General features: G+C 38.5%; 1 protein-coding gene across 2 annotated transcripts; it reads left to right on the forward strand.

Annotated features, from left to right (window-relative positions):
- The first annotated feature begins 4,337 nt into the window (after window positions 1–4,337).
- On the forward strand, window positions 4,338–22,511 carry LOC127877738 (sterol regulatory element-binding protein 1-like). 2 transcript variants are annotated; one of them, XM_052423923.1, is made up of 17 exons: window positions 4,338–4,505; window positions 5,230–5,807; window positions 5,994–6,299; window positions 6,464–6,637; window positions 7,654–7,768; window positions 8,457–8,588; window positions 8,925–9,128; window positions 9,507–9,691; window positions 14,185–14,446; window positions 14,690–14,847; window positions 15,135–15,297; window positions 15,554–15,760; window positions 17,590–17,722; window positions 18,051–18,222; window positions 20,844–21,011; window positions 21,446–21,557; window positions 21,828–22,511. In XM_052423923.1, the coding sequence occupies exons 1-17, from the start codon at window positions 4,367–4,369 to the stop codon at window positions 22,073–22,075; spliced, it is 3,456 nt and encodes a 1,151-aa protein (XP_052279883.1). In that variant the 5' UTR covers window positions 4,338–4,366; the 3' UTR covers window positions 22,076–22,511. The 2 variants fall into 2 exon arrangements, with proteins under 2 accessions (XP_052279883.1, XP_052279884.1); XM_052423924.1 differs by lacking the exon at window positions 5,994–6,299.
- Window positions 22,512–22,935: the final 424 nt, after the last annotated feature.

Raw genomic sequence — 22,935 nt, forward strand, 5'->3', positions numbered from 1 at the left:
ATCGGGGGTATATTGTTTTTGGCCTGTCTGTCTGTCTGTCTGTCACTGTGTCAGTCAGTCAGTCAGTCAGTCATTCATTGTGTGTGTCCCAAAACTTTAACCTTAGTCAAAACATTTGCAATATTGATGATAGCAACTTGATATTTGGCATGCATGTGTATCTCATTGAGATACTGCACATTTTGAGTTGTGAAAGGTCAAGGTCATCCTTCAAGGCAAAGGTAAAAAAAAAAAATCAAAGTGGCGCATAAGGGGGCATTGTGTTTCTGACAAACACATCTCTTATTCTAACTTTATTTGAAAGTCAGGATATTATATTTTAGCGTTTACGATCTATAAAATCGCCAATGGCGATTGAATCTGTCAGTTGGCAATTAAAGTTGAAAATGTAAAAAAAAGTTCGATTGTCAAAAAAATCAAGGTAATTATATACATTTAATAGTATTCCCTAGTTTAAAAGAACTCGGTTAGCAGCTGGAGCGTGCACGTCGCGACAGAAGATTTTCTTGACGACTCCGAAGATTCGCCAAGCGTAATGGTAATTGTCCGTAGGTGGATATTGAATTTACTACATCGTCTGAGGAGGATCAGATATGGGAACTTCTGCGGGCGGCTCTGTTAATCAAGCGAGTACCTTCATCCCTCGACCCGGACGTGCTCTTCTGCTGACTTTTCTGACTCCCAGAACTTGGAAGGATCCGTAGGTCGGTAGTGCTTTCCTATATCGCCGGAATAGGAACGGGAGCAGCGGATGTGGTAGCGTAGAGGTCAGACGGGGCGGACCTCGGGCAGAGATACAGGCCAGGATTTCGATGGGGTGGCCATGTGAAGATAATGGATGTGTCCCAGGACGACGATACTCAGTACGCTCAACGTGCTGGGTAATCCGTTCTGGGGTTTGGGTCGACGGCTTGTGCCTTCTATGGAGGCCATAAAAGCGGCGCAGCGCGCGAGTAGCGGGAATGTCTTTTTTATTGTCAGCAATCCCTCTGTGAAAAGGCTCCTTTAAGGGCAACCAGACATGAATTGTCTTTAAATTGTCTACCAGTGCACATTAAGGTCTCATTGGCCACCATGCACTGGTCTACTGTATTTGGATCTAAATTATTTCGTTGGCGAATACACGGGCAGCCGAGGTAACTTTGACCTACTTTGACTCAAAATTAAATATTTTTCCCTGAAAGGTCACAGGGGCAAGCCTGCTCAAAATGTAATCGTGAAGACTCAGCGATGACCTGTAAATAAATTTCTGAATTACACAGACACTTTAAAGGAGCATTATGTTCCTTTTTCAACGCGTAATCGCCAGAAACGCCCCATGGGGAAATAGATCCATGGAGACTTATCCACTGATAAGAGATAGCATGAAAAACTTATCGAATATTCAAGCCACATTACAGAGTCAAGTGTGCTGACACTACGGTGGCACTAAGGTGACATCACCGTTCCAAAAATAAAAGACGGGAAAACAGAACTTGTGTTTTCCGCTAAAAAAAAAAAATAACTCGGGAAAACATAAAATAAGTCTGTTTTCCCGTCTTTTTTGAGACGGGAAAACACAATCGCTATATTGTGCGCACAAGATAATCTTGTTCCCTCAAATTTATCAGCCAATGAAAACGTCCTAAAGGCAAGGCTCTGATATAACATAACATACTACTATTACTATTACTAGTAGTAGTAGCACGACGTGCGCAGGCGATAGCTATCACGTGCGCACGCGATAGCTATCACATGCGCACGTCATAGCTGACCAACCAGAAAAAGCATCAGATCAGAACAGGTAGCGCGTGCGAAAGCAATAATTGACCCATGAAATGGCAGCCATTTTGTAACTAGCGCACTGAGCACATGGTAATATAGGATATAGGAAATTGGAAATGTTTTATTTCATGGTCTCCATGACGTGCGAACGCGATAGCTTGACGTGCGCACGTCATAACTTTCGCGTGCGCACGTCGTAGCTATCGCGTGCGCACGTCGTAGCTTTCGCGTGCGCACGTCATAGCTTTCGCGTGCGCACGCGATAGCTATCGCGTGCGCACTTCATAGAGACCGTTAAATAAAACATTTCCTATGTCCCCTTCATTACACCGTATTTATGCCACCGTAGATAAGCCATTTATTTATTTATTTTAAATGGAAATACTTTGTGATTCATTGGTCAATTATTGCTTTCGCACGCGCTACCTGATCTGATCTGTTACCTTTTCTGATTGGTCAGTTATGACGTGCGCACGTCATAGCTATTGCGTGCGCACGCCATAGCTTTCGCGTGCGCACGTCATAGCTTTCGCGTGCGCACGTCATAGCTTTCGCGTGCGCACGTCATAGCTATCGCGTGCGCACGCCATAGCTATCGCGTGCGCACGCCATAGCTATCGCGTGCGCACGTCAAAGCTATCGCGTGCGCACGCCATAGCTATCGCGTGCGCACGTCATAGCTATCGCGTGCGCACGTCATAGGTATCGTGTGCGCACGTCACAGCTATCGCGTGCGCACGTCATAGAGACCGTTTAATAAAACATTTCCTATGTCACCTTCATGCCACCGTATTTATGTTATATAAAACGGTAATAAATACAGTATGGTACATTAAAGACAATGTCGGGAATCACCCTTTAAATAAAAAGTAGCTACGTATGAAAAATTACAAGCAAATGGTGAACAATTTAATCATAATGGCGATTCAGTTGTGAAAACAACAACATTTAAAGAATCTACGCGGTAGCAATTTAATTTCAGTACAGGTATACTAAGTATTTCGCTTTTCTATAACCATGTGTTTATATTGGCTAAGTCCCTTCGTTCGCATCTAAAAAAATCATTTTATATGAGTGCGAAATTGTTGCTGTCGTCTACTTTAAGTTCCACGCATGAAAAGCGTGCATGTTGCAACAGACCAGGGTGCTGTAAATAAATATTAACGTTCAATTCAGCACATGCAGTATTTTATGATGACAATTTTTTTTAAAGGAATGAACGACTTAAACATTGCAGAAGATGGTACGATCATAAGAATACTGGTGACGGTGGGAGAGTAGAAGAGTTAAATGTCAATTTCCGTACATGAAAATTATTAAAAATGAAATGGAAATACATTAAATGAAGCATTTTATTTCAGGCGAAAAATATTAAATATTTTTTTAAATAGTTTGATTGAGAATTTAATTCAATGCTCGTTGATACCAATACATTTTTTTATTATGTTGTGGTTCATTCTTTGTCAGATTCTCAGACTTTTCCAAAACGCCAACTTACATATATGCTTTTTTCTTTTTTCGTCTATGTAATCATAAGTGGAGTTTGTGTGAATCCTACGGTGGCATAAAGTTGACATAGGCAATATTTTGTTTAATGGTCTCTATGACGTGCGCACGCGATAGCTATTACGTGCGCACGCGATAGCTTTGACGTGCGCACGCAATAGCTATGACGTGCGCACGCGATAGCTAACCAGTCAGAAAAGGTATCAGATAAGCCATTTATAATTTAAAAAAATGGAAATACTTTGTGATTTGTTTCAAATAGGATTGAAAAGCTGGGAAAATATATAATTCGCTATAAAACACACAATGTGCTCAGTGCGCTAGTTACAAAATGGCTGACATTTCGACAAGTTTCATCATTCAGTTATTGCTTTCGCACGCGCTACCTGTTTTGATCTGATTCCCTATTCTGATTAGTCAACTATGACGTGCGCACGTCATCACTATCGAGTGCGCAAGTCATAACTGTCGCGTGCGCACGTCATAGCTATCGCGTGCACACGTACGTCATAGATTTCGCGTTCGCACGTCATAGCTATCGCGTGCGCACGTCATAGCTATGGCGTCTGCACGTCATAGAGACCGTTAAATAAAACATTTCCTGTATCACCTTTATGCCACCGTGTATAAAAATTATGAGAGATTGTAAGTCAATGTCATTTTCCTCATTTTTTTTTTCATATCTCACCAGAGCAATTAAATGTAAATTACATAGGTGTTTGCATTTATCTTGGCCGTTTGATTGGCCTATGTTAAAAAGTTGACCTTCATACCCTGTGACTGTATGTGATATTAAATACGTACAAAGACAGAACAACTATGAGAACTACAATACCTTTAGCGCTTTGATTTTTCGCGGGAATAACCGATTGGGTGTATTATTATTGCAATCGTGATACATCGGCTATCTCGGATTCCTCCGTAAGATATTGATTTATGAAATAAATCGTCTGCTGATCCAGAGTGTTATTATTGATGTCGGATTTCACCGATTGGTCACGGAATCTCTAATTATAGTGGCCGCAAATACTTCCGGGTCAGTTAGCCTCGTGCTACAATCACCCCATAGAATGATGTATTTTGATTGGTTGACCTAATGTGGTGTCATTCTGTCAAAACAACAACGATGGCCGATCAGCTAGGTTGGACGTATGGAGCTGACGGTTTTCCTGACTTGGGACCAGACTTTTTGACTTCAAATTCCTATGGCAACGGCAATTTAGAAGATATTGATGGTATTCTTTATTCTGTTCCTATTAAAAAGTTTAAATAAATGTACATACATTTAGTAATGTCAGACTGAAAATAACTCGTTACTGTTCTTGTTTAACAATAACCTGTTTAAACTTTTATGAACAACGTTTCGCCGATTTCAATTGTAAATTAAGACCTATTTTCGTGATGTGCGCTGATAGATTGTTCCATGCAACTTTTACTGAGAATCGGGAAAAAGTAAAAAAAATATATTTAAAATATATTGGATATATGAAAGTGTTTTGTTAACAGTCTTCTGCTTCACTTTATGTGAAATAAATAAAGAGAACCAAAAAATTGAATGGAATAGGGATACATTTTGTTTTTTTCAGTTGAAGTGAGGTTTTGAAATGCAATTATACTTGTTTTTTCTGATTTAGGCGTGTCGATGTATTTTCAAGCATAGTCATGTTAGTGAAACAAAATACTTGGAGCGAATGGTTGTGACATCATCACGAGAGCCGTGTTCTTAATGTAAAAAAGTGATTGAAATTAGGCTTCCCTCAGTATAAGGCAATCATATAGGATGTATTTTCTACAGCTCACACACCAGTCGAGTCTGAACGGAAGACTGTTGTAACTCATATTAAGTAAAGAAGGAGATACTGCAGTTTTCCGTTCAGCCCTCGAGTCCTGTTTGGCTTAGAGGAATAACTATCCTTGCAGGTGTCCAATTAACAAGCCCAATTATTTATGTATTTTCAGATATTGTCAAGTTCATTTGTCCTGATGGAAATTCAGACTATGCATTCGATACAGTTCAGGACCCATTGAATACAGACATTTTGTTTCAAGATCCACATTTAAACCTGTCACAATCCCAAGTTGTGAAGGAAGAACCATCTGATTTTGAGCTGGGTGAGCAGCTTTTGCTTTCTCATCTACAGCCAACAAGTCAGCAGTGCAACAATGATGTGAACTTGATGTTTAATAATGATAATCTCTTTGACACTTTGTCAGTGACTACTGTACCCCAAACACAATGTGTTAATACTCCAATCAGCAGTGCTCAGAAGCTTCAACAAGTAGCATTGGCAGCAAATACCCAGAGTCAACCAACACAACAGAATTCTTTGCAGTTGCTACAGTTGCTTCAACAGCACCAACAACAAAGACAACAACAGCAGCGGCAACAACAGAGGCAGCAACAGAAAGTAACTTTAACAAGTGAACACCTTAAATTGTTGCTTTTACTAGAAATTCAAAGACAAAACAATGCTAAGAATGCATTGGCTCAACAGCCACAACAGCAAACTACAGTTGATCCAAGGACTGTTATGCAGGTTAGTTCTATTATTGAAAACATGAATTGTTTGCAAGTGGTATGATATTGTACAGTTTAAATTATAAAATGATAGCATGTTAGAAAATCTGGAACATTAGAATAAAAGAACAAAAATAAATTATATTTGATTTAATGTGCAAAATCACATTGGACATAAACTGTGTGCCTTGTCTTGTTTGCACAGCTTTCCCAGTTGCAAAGTCTTCTCAAGGGTATGGACAGCACTGCTGTTGCACCGCAGCAGTTGTCTGTGCCTCAGAGCCTGGGACAAACATCCAGTCCTATCTGCATACAGAGCCAGTCCTCTGTCACCACCCTCCAGCACAGCTCCTCACCCACATTTATCCAGACAACATCCCCCATATCTATCAAGCCAAGCCTGTCACCATTGCAAGTGCATTCAAGCTCACTTGATCAAAAACCTGTACACACCCTACAGACCATGATGAAAAGTGGCAGCACAATTGTTACAGCAAACATCCCAATTCAAGTATGATTACTCTATTATATTACAATTTTTGTGTTATGAATCAAATTAGTTAAATACTAATATTTAATAACTTTTTAGTAAACATTATATATTTTTGTAAGGAACCACAGTTGAAAAGGAACATTTGAAAACTAAAAGAAAACAAGCTTTTTTCTATGCAATAGGTGGTAGAGAATGAGAAAATCCCAATCAACAGACTGAACCAAACCAAAGTGTCTGGGAAGCCAGTGAAAGGGGAGAAGAAAACATCTCACAATGCCATAGAAAAAAGATACAGACTAAGTATCAATGACAAAATCACTGAGCTGAAAGACCTAGTTGCTGGGACAGAAGCCAAGGTAACGTGTAACTATCATGCTTTAAACTTTCTTTTTTTAATTTAGAAAACCTCTGTTTTATTTTGAATAATAGCTATTTTAAGTCAGAGATTTGTGTTACTAAGAGCAACCAGTGTGTGTTCTGGAAAGAGCCTCGACAGTTGCTATGGTGAAAGGCAGGAACAGCTGGAAATGGGAGTACCAAGTTGCACCTGCTGTAGTGCATTGTAGTTGCATTGCGTGTGTATTGGTGCACAATGCTCCTGCATTGCAATAACAGCGTTTGCAAATACAGCGTGATATTTTGAAGTGTAACTGTCATGGATATGCAACGGAACTCGACGTGTTTACAGAAGACAAAGAAAAATGTTAATAGTGAGACAATTTTATGATACTGGTAGATCAAATCTAATTTGTAAACTTTAAATTATGTATTATTTATACAACATAATATAAGGTGTTAAGGTAATGTTTAGGTAATACTTTGTTATGATGGCCATATTCTTCATGGAGGAAAATTCCTGTTACAAATTATCAATGTGTATAAAAAAACAACAGAAGTGTTAGTGGACGCTTGTGAATTCCACGGAAATATTAATCTTTAATAAAGACGCAGCAAAATATTATCTATTATATAGACGTGACAACACTTTGCATTTTTCATTAAATATGTTACAAAATACTGAGCAGGAGGCAAGTAATATATTTAAAGACCTGAATCACCAGAAATTTTTGGAAAAGTGGAATGATAGCCAGCTATGAAGGCCAGTGTAATACTGAAGAGGACATGGCTGGTATAGCTGACATGGACAAGCGGAATTGGATGAAAACACAAATGAATTGCTGGATTTGCAGTTACAACAACTGAAACTGAACTTACTATAGGGATCATAATAACACAGAAGGGAACTAAACTAATTGTTCTGATTAGTCTTTTTCAGTTAGTTTTTTTTGGTATTATGAAAGACCATACTGCTTGTTATCATTTATCAAGTTCAACACTTACTCTTTATATGCATCTTTCTTGTAATTTTCAGCTCAACAAATCTGCAATTCTTCGCAAGGCCATAGATTACATCAATCATTTGAAAAACCACAATGAACGTCTCAAGAAGGAAAATTTACAGCTGAAAATGGCTGCTCGAAAACAAAGTAAGATTCAATGTTAAACGTGTTATGTCCCACTAATGACTTTGTGGGTGGGGGCATATAGATTGACTCTTGTCAATCTGTTCTTCTTTTTGTGTGGCGCATGCTAGACAGATGAAACTTTGCAAATAATTTTATAAGCATGCAAACTTTTGCCCCTCCAAATATTGCTTCTGATATATTTGACATAACTGGAGTAATGGCTCTACTAAAAAATTATTGCTTCTGGATTTCTCAAACTTAATGTACAATTAAACAACTAGCAAATTTGCTTCTAGAGGGCTTTAACTTTACAAACATATTAACCAGCGAGTGAACTTCAGCACCTTCTTTTTTTCAGACAAGTGTAGGTTTCAGACAGTATGGAATGTGGGGGCATCCATAACCTACTGACACATTTCTTGTGTGAATATAGCACTATCAGTTGGAAGTGCCTTACATGTCATAGGTAGCAGGACTAAACTAATCCCCTTCAAAAATGTGCACATATTTCATAATCTTATACATGTTTACATCCCTTGAATATGATTTTCAAGCATGCGTGTCATATTCCCAATGTCAGGTGTTGCTTAAATCTTTAAAAATGCCAACATTCTGTATATACCTAATTATTCAACCCTAGGCCATTAGATTAAGTGTGAAGGTAATTTGTGCCGGATGGTATAGTTACCTAGTGTATCTTATGTTCTAGACCTGCAAGAGCTGCTGCAGTTATCACAGGACACGTCAATGGACGACCTGGGTTACATGACGCCACCAACTTCAGATGTTAACAGTGATACCGACATTTCTTCACCAGGCAGTCCAGCTTATGATGAAATGGGTGGGTGTTACACATTTCTTAATCCATATACCATTAATTTGTTTTGTTTTTAATTTTGAATCAATGAATATCGTTTTCTTTAAAAAATCAAATGAAGTATCACCATCAATATGAAGCATACCATGTTCTTCAATGTTGCAGTGTTGTAGTATATATGATGTCTGCATAGGTACTGGGAGGTCATAGGTTTGATTCCACATGTGGGAGCGTTCTTAAGATCTCTTAAAGACACTGGTACTGGTTTTACCCATAAAAAGGCCAAAGCTTGTTTCAGTTAGCTTTTGATGCAATTGCCCTGATATAATGCTATTTATCTGTCTAATATTATCTCGATAGACTCATCCCAGAGCCCCATTACAAGTTTTGGTACTGGTGGAATGGCCGACAAGACCAGGTTTACATTGTGTGTGTTTATGCTGGGGGTTCTCGCATTCAACCCATTTGGTGCCATTCTGAGTTCTGTGGGAGTCCACCATGGGGCCACATACGAGTCCGGTTTTGCAGGCAGACAACTTCAAGCCTCTGTTGACTTGAATTCTGGTAAGCTTTTTTTTTAATTTATGATTGACTAAGAAACGGTATTGGTGAAATGAATTCTTGCTTAAATATCGCTATTTGATAATTTTGCCAGTAAAAGTGTTCCAGAAATTTGTCATAACAGCTTGGATAAATGTCTCACAGCTCACAGTCTCTTTACACTTAGAAAACAAAATTGTATCAATGGCCTTATGTTTTGTGCAACATAAATTGCTTCTAGACCTGTTTTTGCCACATTTGTGGAAAATAGCAATTAAATTGCTGTTTTGCTATGGAACTGTATACTAGTTACCGGTAGGTTAATATTAAATTTCTATTCATTTTCATTCTTCGAAACTATTTATTATGTCTATGTCCATAACGTCTGTTTGTTTTTCACAGAGAGCTGGAGTGTGTTGAACACTGGTCTGCTGTCCACGGTGGCCATGTGGTTGGTGAATGGTCTGGTGGTGGCATGGGTGCTGGCCCGCCTCTTCATCTACGGGGAACCAGTCACCAGCAAGAACAGTGAGGCAGCGGTAGCGTACTGGAGACACAGTCACCAGGCAGAGCAGGACACAGCCAGGGTAGGGAGAATGGGGGGTCAGACATGGGCTGGGCTTGATACAGCAATGATACAATGTTATGTGGTTTTACACGGATTTCAGTCTTGCTGTTTGTTTTATCCAATTTCTGTTATGCTGTTACGTTAAAGTGACGGTTAAGGCTTATTTTCGATAGCTGCGTTAGACTTACCGATCGCCGAAATCGCCATTGGCGATTACAATTCCTGGCTGGCGATTAAAAATAAGATTTTCATGAAATTGGCGATTCAAAAAAAATAGACCATATCCTTTTCAAATGCACAATCTAAATGCCTGTTTTCAGGCCGTATAAATCGCCAGAAACATCGATAAAATTACACAGATAATACCCTTACCGGAAAGGCCCCAGGGGATAAGGACGACCGCTTAGGTCGATAATCCGCATGGCTAATGTCTTAATTTGTCACGCTTTACACTGCAACCAGACTTTTTATGTCCCCCACTATAGTAGGGGGGACATATTGTTTTTGCCCTGTCTGTTGGTCTGTTGGTCTGTTTGCGCCAACTTTAACATTTTGCAATAACTTTTGCTATATTGAAGATAGCAACTTCATATTTGGTATGCATGTGTATCTCATGAAGCTGCACATTTTGAGTGGTGAAAGGTCAAGGTCATCCTTCAAGGTCAGAGGTCAAATATATGTGGCCAAAATCGCTCATTTTATGAATACTTTTGCAATATTGAAGATAGCAACTTGATATTTGGCATGCATGTGTATCTCATGGAGCTGCACATTTTGAGTGGTGAAAGGTCAAGGTCATCCTTCAAGGTCAGAGGTCAAATATATGTGGCCCAAATCGCTTATTTTATAAATACTTTTGCAATATTGAAGATAGCAACTTGATATTTGGCATGCATGTGCATCTCATGGAGCTGCACATTTTGAGTGGTGAAAGGTCAAGGTCATCCTTCAAGGTCAGAGGTCAAATATATGTGGCACAAATCACTTATTTTATGAATACTTTTGCAATATTGAAGATAGCAACTTGATATTTGGCATGCATGTGTATCTCATGGAGCTGCACATTTTGAGTGGTGAAAGGTCAAGGTCATCCTTCACAAGGTCAAGGTCATCCTTCAAGGTCAAACATCATATAGGGGGACATTGTGTTTCACAGACACATCTTGTTCGAACATGTCAGCGATTTACGTGATAACTGAATCACTGAAGCCTGCCGTGTAATGACCTATAGATGTTACGATTCAATGTTATCGAATCAACCATGACGGAATTGTCATTTAATAAGATGGGCGGAGTTATGGCATAATTGACATAGCCACTATAAACTAATTTCCCAAGAAACAGCGATTTTGATTGGCTAAAAAAGTTGATAAGAGTTACTTCCCTTTATGGTCGCTATGCAACTTGAAAGACAGAGTTAGAAAGTGAGTTGCGGATTCCTGGAAAAATGGATGCTTCAAACGAAGAAGGAAAGTTGAAGCAACAGAAATTAACACAGTTCTTTAGAAAAGAAAGGGGACAGAATAATGTAAGCCCAGGAAATGACCAAATGTTAGGTTCGCGATCGCAGGATGTCTCAAATAGTGCAGATGCGAATGCAGAATCGTAAACGTCTTATCTAACCAGTGTATATAAACAATTTAAAACAGTTTCAAAGTTCTACAGTTAACTATATTTTTGATTTTTTTTCTTCAATTTTTATGAACTGACAAGTTCGGGATAGTTTCAATATGAACATACGTTGAACATATTCCTAGTTTATACAATGTTGGTTCTTTAAAGAGATTTGTGTGGGTCTAGATTAATTAATCTTTTCTTTGAGTCCCCCTCTTTTAAATGTAAGAGGGGATCAAGCCTTTCTTGAAAGTGAGGGGGGCCAGAACCCCTATCTTTGTTTTTTTCTAGATGCAACCCTGCATATCTCCAATGAGCGACATTGGATGCTAGCCCAAGTCAGTTATGAAATCATACCTGTCAAGTCTCACGGTTTCGCCGTGAGTCTCACGGTTTTTGGCATGTAATGAAGGTCTCACGCTGACTTAGTAATTTCTCACGCATTTCTTAAAAAAAAAAAAAATTAAAAAAGTAATGTTTGGATTTCATAAAATGTCATATAATTACTACAGAGACGGCGGGCTGTTTTTAGCTCACCTGTCACGAAGTGACATGGTGAGCTTATGTGACCGTGTGATGTCCGGCGTGTGTGCGTGCGTCCGTCAACAATTTGTTTGTGTAGACAGTAGAGGTCACAGTTTTCATCCAATCTTTATGAAATTTGGTCAGAATGTGTATCTTGATGATATCTGGATTGGGATTGTATTTGGGTCATCTGGGGTAAAAAACTAGGTCAAATAATTGAAAAACCTTGTGTAGACCATAGAGGTCGCAGTTTTCATCCAATCTTTATGAAATTTGGTCAGAATGTGTATCTTGATGAAATCTGGGTTGGGATTGTATTTGGGTCATCTGAGGTAAAAAATTAGGTCACTAGGTCAAATAATAGAAAAACGTCAACAATTTGTTTGTGTAGACAGTAGAGGTCACAGTTTTCATCCAATCTTTATGAAATTTGGTCAGAATGTGTATCTTGATGATATCTGGATTGGGATTGTATTTGGGTCATCTGGGGTAAAAAACTAGGTCAAATAATTGAAAAACCTTGTGTAGACCATAGAGGTCGCAGTTTTCATCCAATCTTTATGAAATTTGGTCAGAATGTGTATCTTGATGAAATCTGGGTTGGGATTGTATTTGGGTCATCTGAGGTAAAAAACTAGGTCACTAGGTCAAATAATAGAAAAACGTCAACAATTTGTTTGTGTAGACAGTAGAGGTCACAGTTTTCATCCAATCTTTATGAAATTTGGTCAGAATGTTTATCTTGATGAAATCTAGATTGGGATTGTATTTGTGTCATCTGGGGTCAAAAACTAGTTCACTAGGTCAAAAACTAGGCCAAATAATAGAAAAATCTTGTGTAGACAATAGAGGTCGCAGTTTTTATCCAATCTTTTATGAAATTTGGTCAGAATGTTTATCTTGATTAAATCTGGGTTGGGATTGTATTTGGGTCATCTGGGGTCAAAAACTAGGTCACTAGGTCAAAAACTAGGTCAAATATTAGAAAAACCATGTGTAGACAATAGAGGTCACAGTTTTCATCCAATCTTAATGAAATTTGGTCAGAATGTTAATCTTGATGAAATCTGGGTTGGGATGGTATTTGGGCCATCTGGGGTCAAAAACTGGGTCACTAGGTAAAAAAATAGAAAAACCGTCAACAATTTGTTTGTTTAGACAGTAGAGGTCACAGTTTTTATCCAATCTTTATGAAATTTGGTCAGAATGTTTATCTTGATGAAATCTGGGTTGGGATTGTATTTGGGTGATCTGGAGTAAAAAACTAGGTCAAGCGGTCAAATAATAGAAAAACCTTGTTTAGACAATAGAGGTCACAGTTTTCATCCAATCTGAAATTTTATCAGAATGTTTATCTTTATGAAATCTGGGTTGGGATTGTATTTGGGTCACCTGGGGTCAAAAACTTGGTCAGTAGGTCAAATATTAGAAAAATCTTGTGTAGACAATAGAGGTCACAGTTTTCATCCAATCTTTATGAAATTTGGTCAGAATTTTTATCTTGATGAAATCTGGGTTGGGATTGTATTTTGTTAGTCAGGTGAGCGATTCAGGGCCATCATGTCCATCTTGTAGTCATTTCTAACCTAAATATCAAATGTACCGAAAACTGTTAACGGTGTTAATGTATCATTATCACTACGCCACCGGGTTCTATGTAAACAAAAAAAATCGGCTGCAAAATGTCAGCAAGTGGCTCAACAGCGAAGAAAAAAACTTCAAGCAAAAAAGGGCTAATTTCAGAAAAAAAAGTCTTAATTTTGCTCAGGAAATAGCCGAAAAACGCACCACAAAAGATCTGGGATCCAACAATTTTCGAGGAGGGGCATGCCCCAGGACACCCCTAGATTTTGCTACTAAGTTTTTTTTCTTAGCGCCATCATAGCATAGAGCTTATTATCCCCTGCCATAGGCGGAGGGATATTGTTTTGGGTGTTGTCCGTCCGTCTTTCCGTCCGTCCGGCACTTATGTCCCGAGCCATATCTTGGAAGTGCTTTGGCGGATTTCATTGAAACTTGGTATGAGTATATATATGAATAAGAGGATGATGCACGCCAAATGGCATTGTACATCATCTGTTAATAAAGGAGTTATGGCCCTTTGTATCTTGAAAAAATGCTTTTTTGAGTGTCAAATATAACACTTTTGTGTTCAGAAGCATATTGGCGGGGGATATCAATTCAACGAATTTGCTTGTTGTTAAAATTTCAGGAAATTAATTGTGGGAAGTTTTATAGTAACAAATTAATTTAACCCTCAATTTCACTAAACATTGAAAACCTGGAGCAAATATAGCAGGATTTGAACTTATAAAAAGCACTGCTTGTTTCTTATCACATGTTCCTCCTCAAATGTAAGTATACTATTTCCAGGGAGACTACATATCTGCAGCCAACCAATGGAAGCTGGCTCTACTAGCCCTCAGACGCCCCTTGCCCACCTCGAAACTGGATCTGGCAGCCAGCATGCTCTGGCAGTTGGTGAGACAGGTCCTGCACAAACTGTATGTGGGGCGCTGGCTGGCAGCGTCCGGCCTTCACATCTGGAGGCAGCTGGATGACGTATCAGACAGGAAGAACTCTGCCAAACAAGCAGCACTGGCCTACTTTAGGCTTCATCAGCTGCACTTAGCTGGTAAAGAAACATTTGGAAGTCTTAACACATGATGTATACAATTGAAAATCAATACTTTATAGACTATTTCTATGCATGGTGGGTCAAATATAAGATTTATTAATTTAAATAATACATTCAGATTGAATGAGATCTAAATGGAATTGATGATTGCCATTAAAATTTTAGGATTTAATGTACTAGTATGTGTCATATAGATTGTATTACAGGCGTGTAAGATGAATGTGATTGTGTTCGCTGCAGGTTTGATCCCAGGCAGTGATGTATGGGGTGTCAACCTGGGCCTGTGTGCAGTGAACATGGCCGAGGCATCAGGAGAGGCCACGCCCCCTGCTGTCAAGGCAGAGGTCTACACTTCAATTGCACTGAGACTGTCCGTCGGAAAGCTTAAGTGGTTCTCTGTAAGAAATTGATAAATTTATTGGTGTCTAATAAAAAAAAATAAGTTAAAGTCTTAATTTCTAAAATCATCAAGTTGGATTTTCCTTTCATAATTTGTTTATGAATCTAGTTTTCTGTTTAATGCAGATATAAATTTAGAAGAAAAAAACAGCAGCATTCTCAACACATCTATTCAGGCATTTTAAAAGAAAAGAAGCCTATAGTATTTCAGCAAAGGACGTGAAGGTATGAAAGTAATTCAGTTTTGATTTTGTTGGTAAAGTGTTATACAATTCATAAATTGCAGCGCTACTTCTTGAGCCTTGCTCGAGCCACGATGTCTCACAGCAGAGAGCAGATCCCAGGCAGCCTCCAGTGGCTGTGTCAGCCTGAGGGACACCGCTTCTATGTGGACCAGGACTGGACACTGGGCTCTAAAGACACCATGTTCACAGGAAGCCCACCAGAAGGTAAGTTGAGATATTTATGATTTCTTTACCAAGAATGTGACATCTAAGTCAAATGCTTTGCTTGTATCGGTTATTAAACTGATTTAAACTTATTTGAGTGCTGTTTCATGGATTCTTTATAAGTTGCTCCAGGTGCCTTTACATTGTATACACTTAATGAAGTAATTATTAATGTTAAAGTGTGTTTTCAATTGAAGTAAGATTGTCCTGATGATCTGATCATTTTTGTTAACCAAATGTTTTTGTCCATTTGTAGCGGACCCATTTTCCCAGGTGACTCAGCAGTTTTGTGAGCACCTTCTGGAGCGTTCCTTACACGCCCTTACAGGTGCTGGGTATCACAGCTGTGAGAATGGTGGCGGCCTGACAGAGGTGCTCCTGTACAGCCAGCTCATGACTGAGGTGTCCCAGCAACACCACCGGGACACTGTCCTCACCGTGACATCAGCCTTCAAGAACTCTGGTAAGCCTGAGCTCAGAATAAACTGTAGTTTGATTATCCAGGACAACCGAATAGTGGGTCAAGAAAAGTAATAAACTGGTTAATGGCAGTTGCCCAATGGAGGACAATTTCCCTATGGAGGACAAATAAAAAGTTTTGTCCCAATTGTGTTGTTGGCGAGTGAACAAATAAATTCCAAAAAATGTTTGGAAGCATGAGCACCTTTTTCCTTTAAATCTGGACTAGTTTGATGGACCAGTGCATTTGATCTGACCATTTCCTTTGTAACTTTCCATTGATTTGCTGTCAACGTTTTTATTTAAATTAAAAAGGAATGCTTGTCTTTAAATTAAAAAAAATCGCAATGGTAATGTGCAATAAAGTAAAAGCAATTAAAAATACCCTAAATTGGTAACTTGAAGACATACTGTTAAACCATTTATTTTCGTCAGCACGAAATTTCGTCCTTTTTAAAAAAATGACTATTTCGTCAGCACTTTAATTCGTCCATTTCTGGTTTTGAAAAAAAAAGCGTCTGATTTGTTTGTAATGTTTGTAATACATGTAATACGCGGTTGCGAAAAAATCGTGCTGGAGAAAGACGGGTTACACTTGGTAGTCACTTGCAGGAGGTGGGCCTTGTTTGGCATATGCCAATTAACAAGTCTGTTATTTCAGGTGATAGTAACTGTCCCTTATTATTTTATGTCATTGACATGTTCTTTGTTATGATTAGCGGATAAGTGGGACTGAATAACTGTTAACGAGTGTTTTAAACAACGAAGCCAATTTCCAATTAGTCTTTTTCCATTACAATCATGGACAACCAAACACAAATTAATATGTTCTTTATTAATTTGTAATAAAAGCGCAGAATATATTTCAGTCAGGTGTTGATCACACATCGTCATATTTTAATTGCGTTTAATAGTATTGTCTTTAATCCGGATTCGCCGCGTGTTAGCTGTATAATCTGCAACACCCCTGAAAAACACAATACACAATGGGTAATAAAGTTGTTAACAATTAGCGCTAATCAACACTATTCTACCTAAACGAAGTCGACGCATTCGATACAGCCTTATTGCATTCGCTTTTTACACGAAATGTCAGTTGTCAGTACACTGTATAATGTACACCCCTTTGTGTCAAAACCGGATTTAACTTGAGTGTGAATAGTCGACTGTTTCATGTTCTTTGTATCAATACCATCCGGGTATCTGTACTATAAGTATACCAGTCTACAAACAAGGTGCGCTCTTCCGCATATGGGTATTTGGACGTTCCAAAAATTGACCTACGGTTAAGCGTTTATGCCGTCAAACGCATTTAGCAATATAATTCATTTTTTTCAGTATTTCTTTACTTGCAAAAAATACTAGTGGCGTTTAACTTACCTTGCAATCTTTTTTCTGCGAGTGTGCGAGTGTTAATTTCGAGCCCTGTGTTTATGCGTGGATTATGCTGGATTTAAATGCCTCATGCCTATGGTAATTCAGTCTTATTTGTTTCAAATATGGGACATGATTGTTCGTTAGGATCTTGAATTCGTCCATCGGTCGAAGGACGAAAAAGACTTAAATTAATGTCTGACGAATATTAATGTTTTCACGGTAGAACATATTTTCCCTATTTCTATTTTCTGTTTATGCGCTAATTTTTCCATTGGGCCTGTACCGGTACTTTTCCAAATTTAACTTGAACAATGGCAGTCATTGGTGTTTCTTTTACTTCTTTGCCAGGATTTAATGTTAATATCTTTATTTTTAGTGATCTGAAGATTAATTTGATTCTTCAAAATAAAATGGATTTCAGCGGTTTTTGTTCATAACAATTGATTTTAAATTCAGAAAGTGCTGAGGTGACCAAGTGGTGGGCAGCAGTTACATCAGTGGCTGCATACTGGCTGATTGGCGACGATGAGAATGTAGAACGATGTTACCAACTGATTGATGCTTTCCCACAAAAATTATATCATTCAGAGTAGTTGTTTTTTCGTAATTGTTTTGCTTGACCTAAATCATTGTGATTGCCAAGACATTGTTTAATAAAACATGAAGTCTTGAGTGTTATTTGAACCTTTTAAAATTGAAAATACAAAGTCACTGTTGAGAATAGCATCTGAGGTACAGAACAAATATTTCTTACCCTTAAACCTTGAAACACTAGAATTTACCTTACGCAGAGAAGTTATCTATCATAGATTTTAAAATTCACGCCTGTCATATTTGGATGTAAGTCATTAAAAAGCCGGTGGTAAAGCTGGTTATAATTCTGTTCAATGTTTAAGTACAAGTTCTGCTACTTTCAGGGACCCTCTACCACGGTGTGTGTTGGTATGCTACCGTGCTAGGAGGAACCTTCAGTGTGCCCGGTCTCCCAGTCAGCTTGCAGGTGTGCTGCGCCAGTGTGACCGTGCTGGCAGGCTCCTCAGAGAGACACTGAAACTCTCCTACACCTCCCAGAACACCGCCATTGTACAGGTACGACAAGACAATATTCCTTGTATTTCTGCTGACCAGTCATTCTAAAATGCCATCAGTCATCTAGACATTTCAGATTATTATTTGGAAAACATCTGGAAACAATTCCAACATTGCAGTACCTTGTGTGAGGTACCAAAAATTGGAATTAGGAAGTCAAAGAGCCGACTTAAGAATATTCAAAGTCATGTGCGATGGTTCTGAAAATGTACAATTATGTAGGTAAAAGAAAATCAAGGTGTTAATTGGACGGCTTTGCGAGACAAGTAATGCTGATGCTGAAAAAGACAGGGATTGTATATTGAATGAAGCTCACTAAAGATTTGAAGAGTAATGACGGCTGATCTTCACACAAAAATAAATCACTGATGGAATGATGGATTGAATCAAAGCATTGGTGATTGTGCATTGTAGTTGCATTGCATTGTGCAATATTTGCAGTGTTTCTGCAATGCAATAATTACTTTTGTTAAAACGTCATGGAACACCAATAGATGTCCCCATCTGACCCGAGAAAGATGTGGAATATATTGCAAGGTTACCAGCTTATGTTCATATTGGTACTAGAATTGAGAGGATGCTGCTGGGACGAAATGGACTGCTTGTTGTGATATGGGTACCAGTTAGCACAGGAGGTAGATTTTAGGAATAAAATAAACCATCATAATACTTGTGAATTTCCTCTTGTTATGTTTACTTAAAAAATAAAAGATAACAGATTGAAATAACAACAAAAGTTAAAGAGTATAAAGAAGTTGCTGGAATGAAGTGGAGTCTGGACTGCATATTGTGATATTTGACAGCATAGGAATTTGTGTAATAATTAAGAGGGAAATAGCATCTGAAATCAATATCTGGATACTATCTGGATATCTGTATACTGACTCAAAAAACCTTGAATACAATAAACCATTAATGATTTTTGAACTTAAAAGTTACTTAATAAAAATGCTAAACGTTTACCTAACAGGGCAAATACAAGTTTCACCACCTTTGAATTGCAATCACCAGTATAATTTTAAGTTTATGAAGGTAATGAAAAACTTTAGTAGTGGTATCAGGGTATGGTTGAAAGTCTGTGGTTGATAGTTGTACTCTGTTATTTGCAGTACCTGTGGTTGATAGTTGTACTCTGTTATTTGCAGTACCTGTGGTTGATAGTTGTACTCTTGTTATTTGCAGTACCTGTGGTTGATAGTTGTACTCTGTTATTTGCAGTACCTGTGGTTGATAGTTGTACTCTGTTATTTGCAGTACCTGTGGTTGATAGTTGTACTCTTGTTATTTGCAGTACCTGTGGTTGATAGTTGTACTCTTGTTATTTGCAGTACCTGTTTGGTTGATAGTTGTACTCTTGTTTTTTGCAGTATCTGTGGTTGATAGTTGTACTCTGTTGTTTGCAGTACCTGTGGTTGATAGTTGTACTCTGTTGTTTGCAGTATCTGTGGTTGATAGTTGAACTCTGTTATTTGCACTATCTGTGTTTGATAGTTGTACTCTTTTATTTGCAGTATCTGTGGCTGATAGTTTTACTCTGTTATTTGCAATATATGTGGTTGATAGTATAACTCTGTAATTTGCAGTATCTGTGGTTGATAGTTGTACTCTTTTATTTGCAGTATCTATGGCTGATAGTTGTACTCTGTTATTTGCAGTATCTGTGTTTGATAGTTGCACTTTGTTATTTGCAGTACCTGTGGTTGACAGTTGTACGCTGTTATTTGCAGTACTATGGCTGATAGTTGTACTCTGTTGTTTGCAGTACCTGTGGTTGATAGTTGTACTCTGTTGTTTGCAGTATCTGTGTTTGATAGTTGCACTTTGTTATTTGCAGTACCTGTGGTTGACAGTTGTACGCTGTTATTTGCAGTACTATGGCTGATAGTTGTACTCTGTTATTTGCAGTATCAGTGGTTGATAGTTGTATTCTGTTATTTGCAGTATCTGTGGTTGCTAATTGTACTCTGTTGTTTGAAGTACCTATGGTTGATAGTTGTACTCTGCTTTTTGCAGTATCTGATAGTTGTACTCTGTTATTTGCAGTATCAGTGGTTGATAGTTGTATTGTGTTATTTGCAGTATCTGTGGTTGCTAATTGTACTCTGTTGTTTGAAGTACCTAAGGTTGATAGTTGTACTCTGTTTTTTGCAGTATCAGTGGTTGATAGTTGCACTCTGTTATTTGCAGTATCAGTGGTTGATAGTTGCACTCTGTTATTTGCAGTATCAGTGGTTGATAGTTGTATTCTGTTATTTGCAGTTTCTGTGGTTGATAGTTGAACTCTGTTATTTGCAATATCTGTGGTTGATAGTTGTACTCTTTTTTTTATTTGCAGTATCTGCGGCTGATAGTTGTACTCTGTTATTTGCAGTATCTATGGCTGATAGTTGTACTCTGTTATTTGCAGTATATGTGTTTGATAGTTGTACTCTGTAATTTGCAGTACCTGTGGTTGACAGTTGTACGCTGTTATTTGCATTATCTGTGGTTGATAGTTGTTATATTTTATTTGCAATACCTATGGCTGATAGTTTTACTCTGTTATTTGCTGTATCTGTTTGATAGTTGTACTTTGTTATTTGCAGTACCTGTGGTTGATAGTTGTTCTCTGTTGTTTGCAGTCCCTGGAGCTGCTGGTCTGTGACTGGCTACTGGCCACCAGGACAGAGGTATGGGAGCGCAAGCAGGAGAGCGGTGACAGTTGTGCCCAAACCGAGCTCATTGCCTTCCAGCAGGACTTGGCCAGCCTTCGCACCATCGTACAGACGGACAGGGCCGCGCTGCCCAGGGTAAAATACTTTTCATAATTCCAAAATAAACTTATTTCTGTTTAAAGTCATACAATTAATAGCATGGTTATAAACTAACATTTCGACCACAGTTTTTGTCAGTTGTTGTTTTAGTTTTACTTGTTTACTGGATATAGTTTCCGCTTTAAATGTGGAAAAGCAAAAATCTTTGGGAGTTAGTGGGTTCCTGCTAATAAATGTCCCTAAATAGTTATAAATATTGATAGAATAAAATGCATAGTTATTATCTCTGGATCTGTTTGAAAATAATAATTAAAAAATAATTGAGGATAGTAATTTTTTACAAATAATAATGTGAAGTGTTTGTCAGCTCATTCAATGATGCTTTCACCACCCATGAACAACTGCTGCTGCTGAAGTAAACACCTGTAGCGTATCATCTTATTAAAGCACATTTTGTCATCTGTGTTCAGGTATTCCTTCATGAGGCAACTAGCCGTATGATGGCTGGTGCTAATCCTGCTCGCACCCAACAACTCTTGGATAGAAGTATTATTCGAAGGCGCATATCACAAGAGGACAAAGGTATGCTTGAACATTTAATTGGTTTTATTTTTCTAAATCACGATTTTTGTGCTCCCCTATAGGAAGGATCATTTAGTGCTCCCCTTTAGGAAGGATCATTTAGTCGCCACTTTTTCTTGCGCTCATTTTCTTATTTGTTTGAATTGAGTTGGGTCTTAAACTCATTTTCCTGATAATGGTCTCTGCCTTGCACGATGTCCATTCTTCTATCCGTCACACTTTTTGTGGTGTATTACAGTTATTTTTCATGCCTTGGTTCATGTATTTCAGACGTGTCCAGTGACGACTGTGAGGGAGACTGCCCAGACAGGGAGCAGGCTGCGGCCCTCCTGCTGGCCGGAAGACACCTGCCCGAGCCCCTAATGGCCTGCCCTGGGGACCGTGCCACACTCATCTCAGAGGCCAGCCGCCTGTACGAGGCCCTCGGGGACCGCAAGTCTGTGCAGACCTGCAGGAAGAGCCTTGGACTGCTTGAGGCAGGCCCCACCGATGTGCACAAACACGCAATTGAGTGCTAGGGTGGACATTATGCTGATAGTCTACTCGGTATACACACCAAAGTGTTTAGGGGGAAATCACTGAAGCCATTATACAGGCAGTGTACATCCTTAGTGTGAGGGAGAAGACAGGCTTCTGTACAGACAGTCAAATTGCAGTGCACGTCCTTTCAGAGTGCAGAGGATAATCAAAAGGCTTGACAGCTGCCAAATAACCACATTGCAGTCCCCACAAAATGTACGAACATATGTTGCGTGCTTGGGCAAAAACACTAAAATTTTAAGTGCAAGACAGATTTTAATGTATTGTTATTGCTTTATTGTCAACTTGTGTGCAAATTCCTTTAAATTGTGATTGTTTCTTTTTTAATGGATCATGTCATTTTTCACTGTTCATGCAGGTTGTTATCAACTGTACCATCTCAATATTTAAATAAATGATCTTTTTGTGAAAAAAGGGGTGTTAATTTGTGTTTTTATGTGCTAATATTGCACACAAACTTTCATTTATTTTACTAGTTCTGAAGGTCTGTATGATCGATTCTCGAATTGATTCTTCATTTTAAAGTTAAAATTCATGATACTGAAATAATACCAATAAGTACGATGCTTAACACGCAGCAATGTCTTCTAAAATTAAAATGTCCGGTGTACGTTTTTTATATCTTGCTTCATTTATTAAAAGAAGTGACTTTTCAGGCCAGGTCCGGTTTTTTCCCAAACGCTAGAAAGCAATGATAGTTCATGTTTCAACATGCAATGACACGTGGGACATTTGTCTGGATACACATGCCATTTTAATTTCTGCTGAATCTAGTAGAGTCTAGAAGAACCAATTTAATAGGGCAGGAGTACTGAGGCACACCCTCGTGTCCTTACAT

The sequence above is a fragment of the Dreissena polymorpha genome, chromosome 4, assembly GCF_020536995.1.
Source record: "Dreissena polymorpha isolate Duluth1 chromosome 4, UMN_Dpol_1.0, whole genome shotgun sequence".
Classification (NCBI taxonomy): domain Eukaryota; kingdom Metazoa; phylum Mollusca; class Bivalvia; order Myida; family Dreissenidae; genus Dreissena; species Dreissena polymorpha.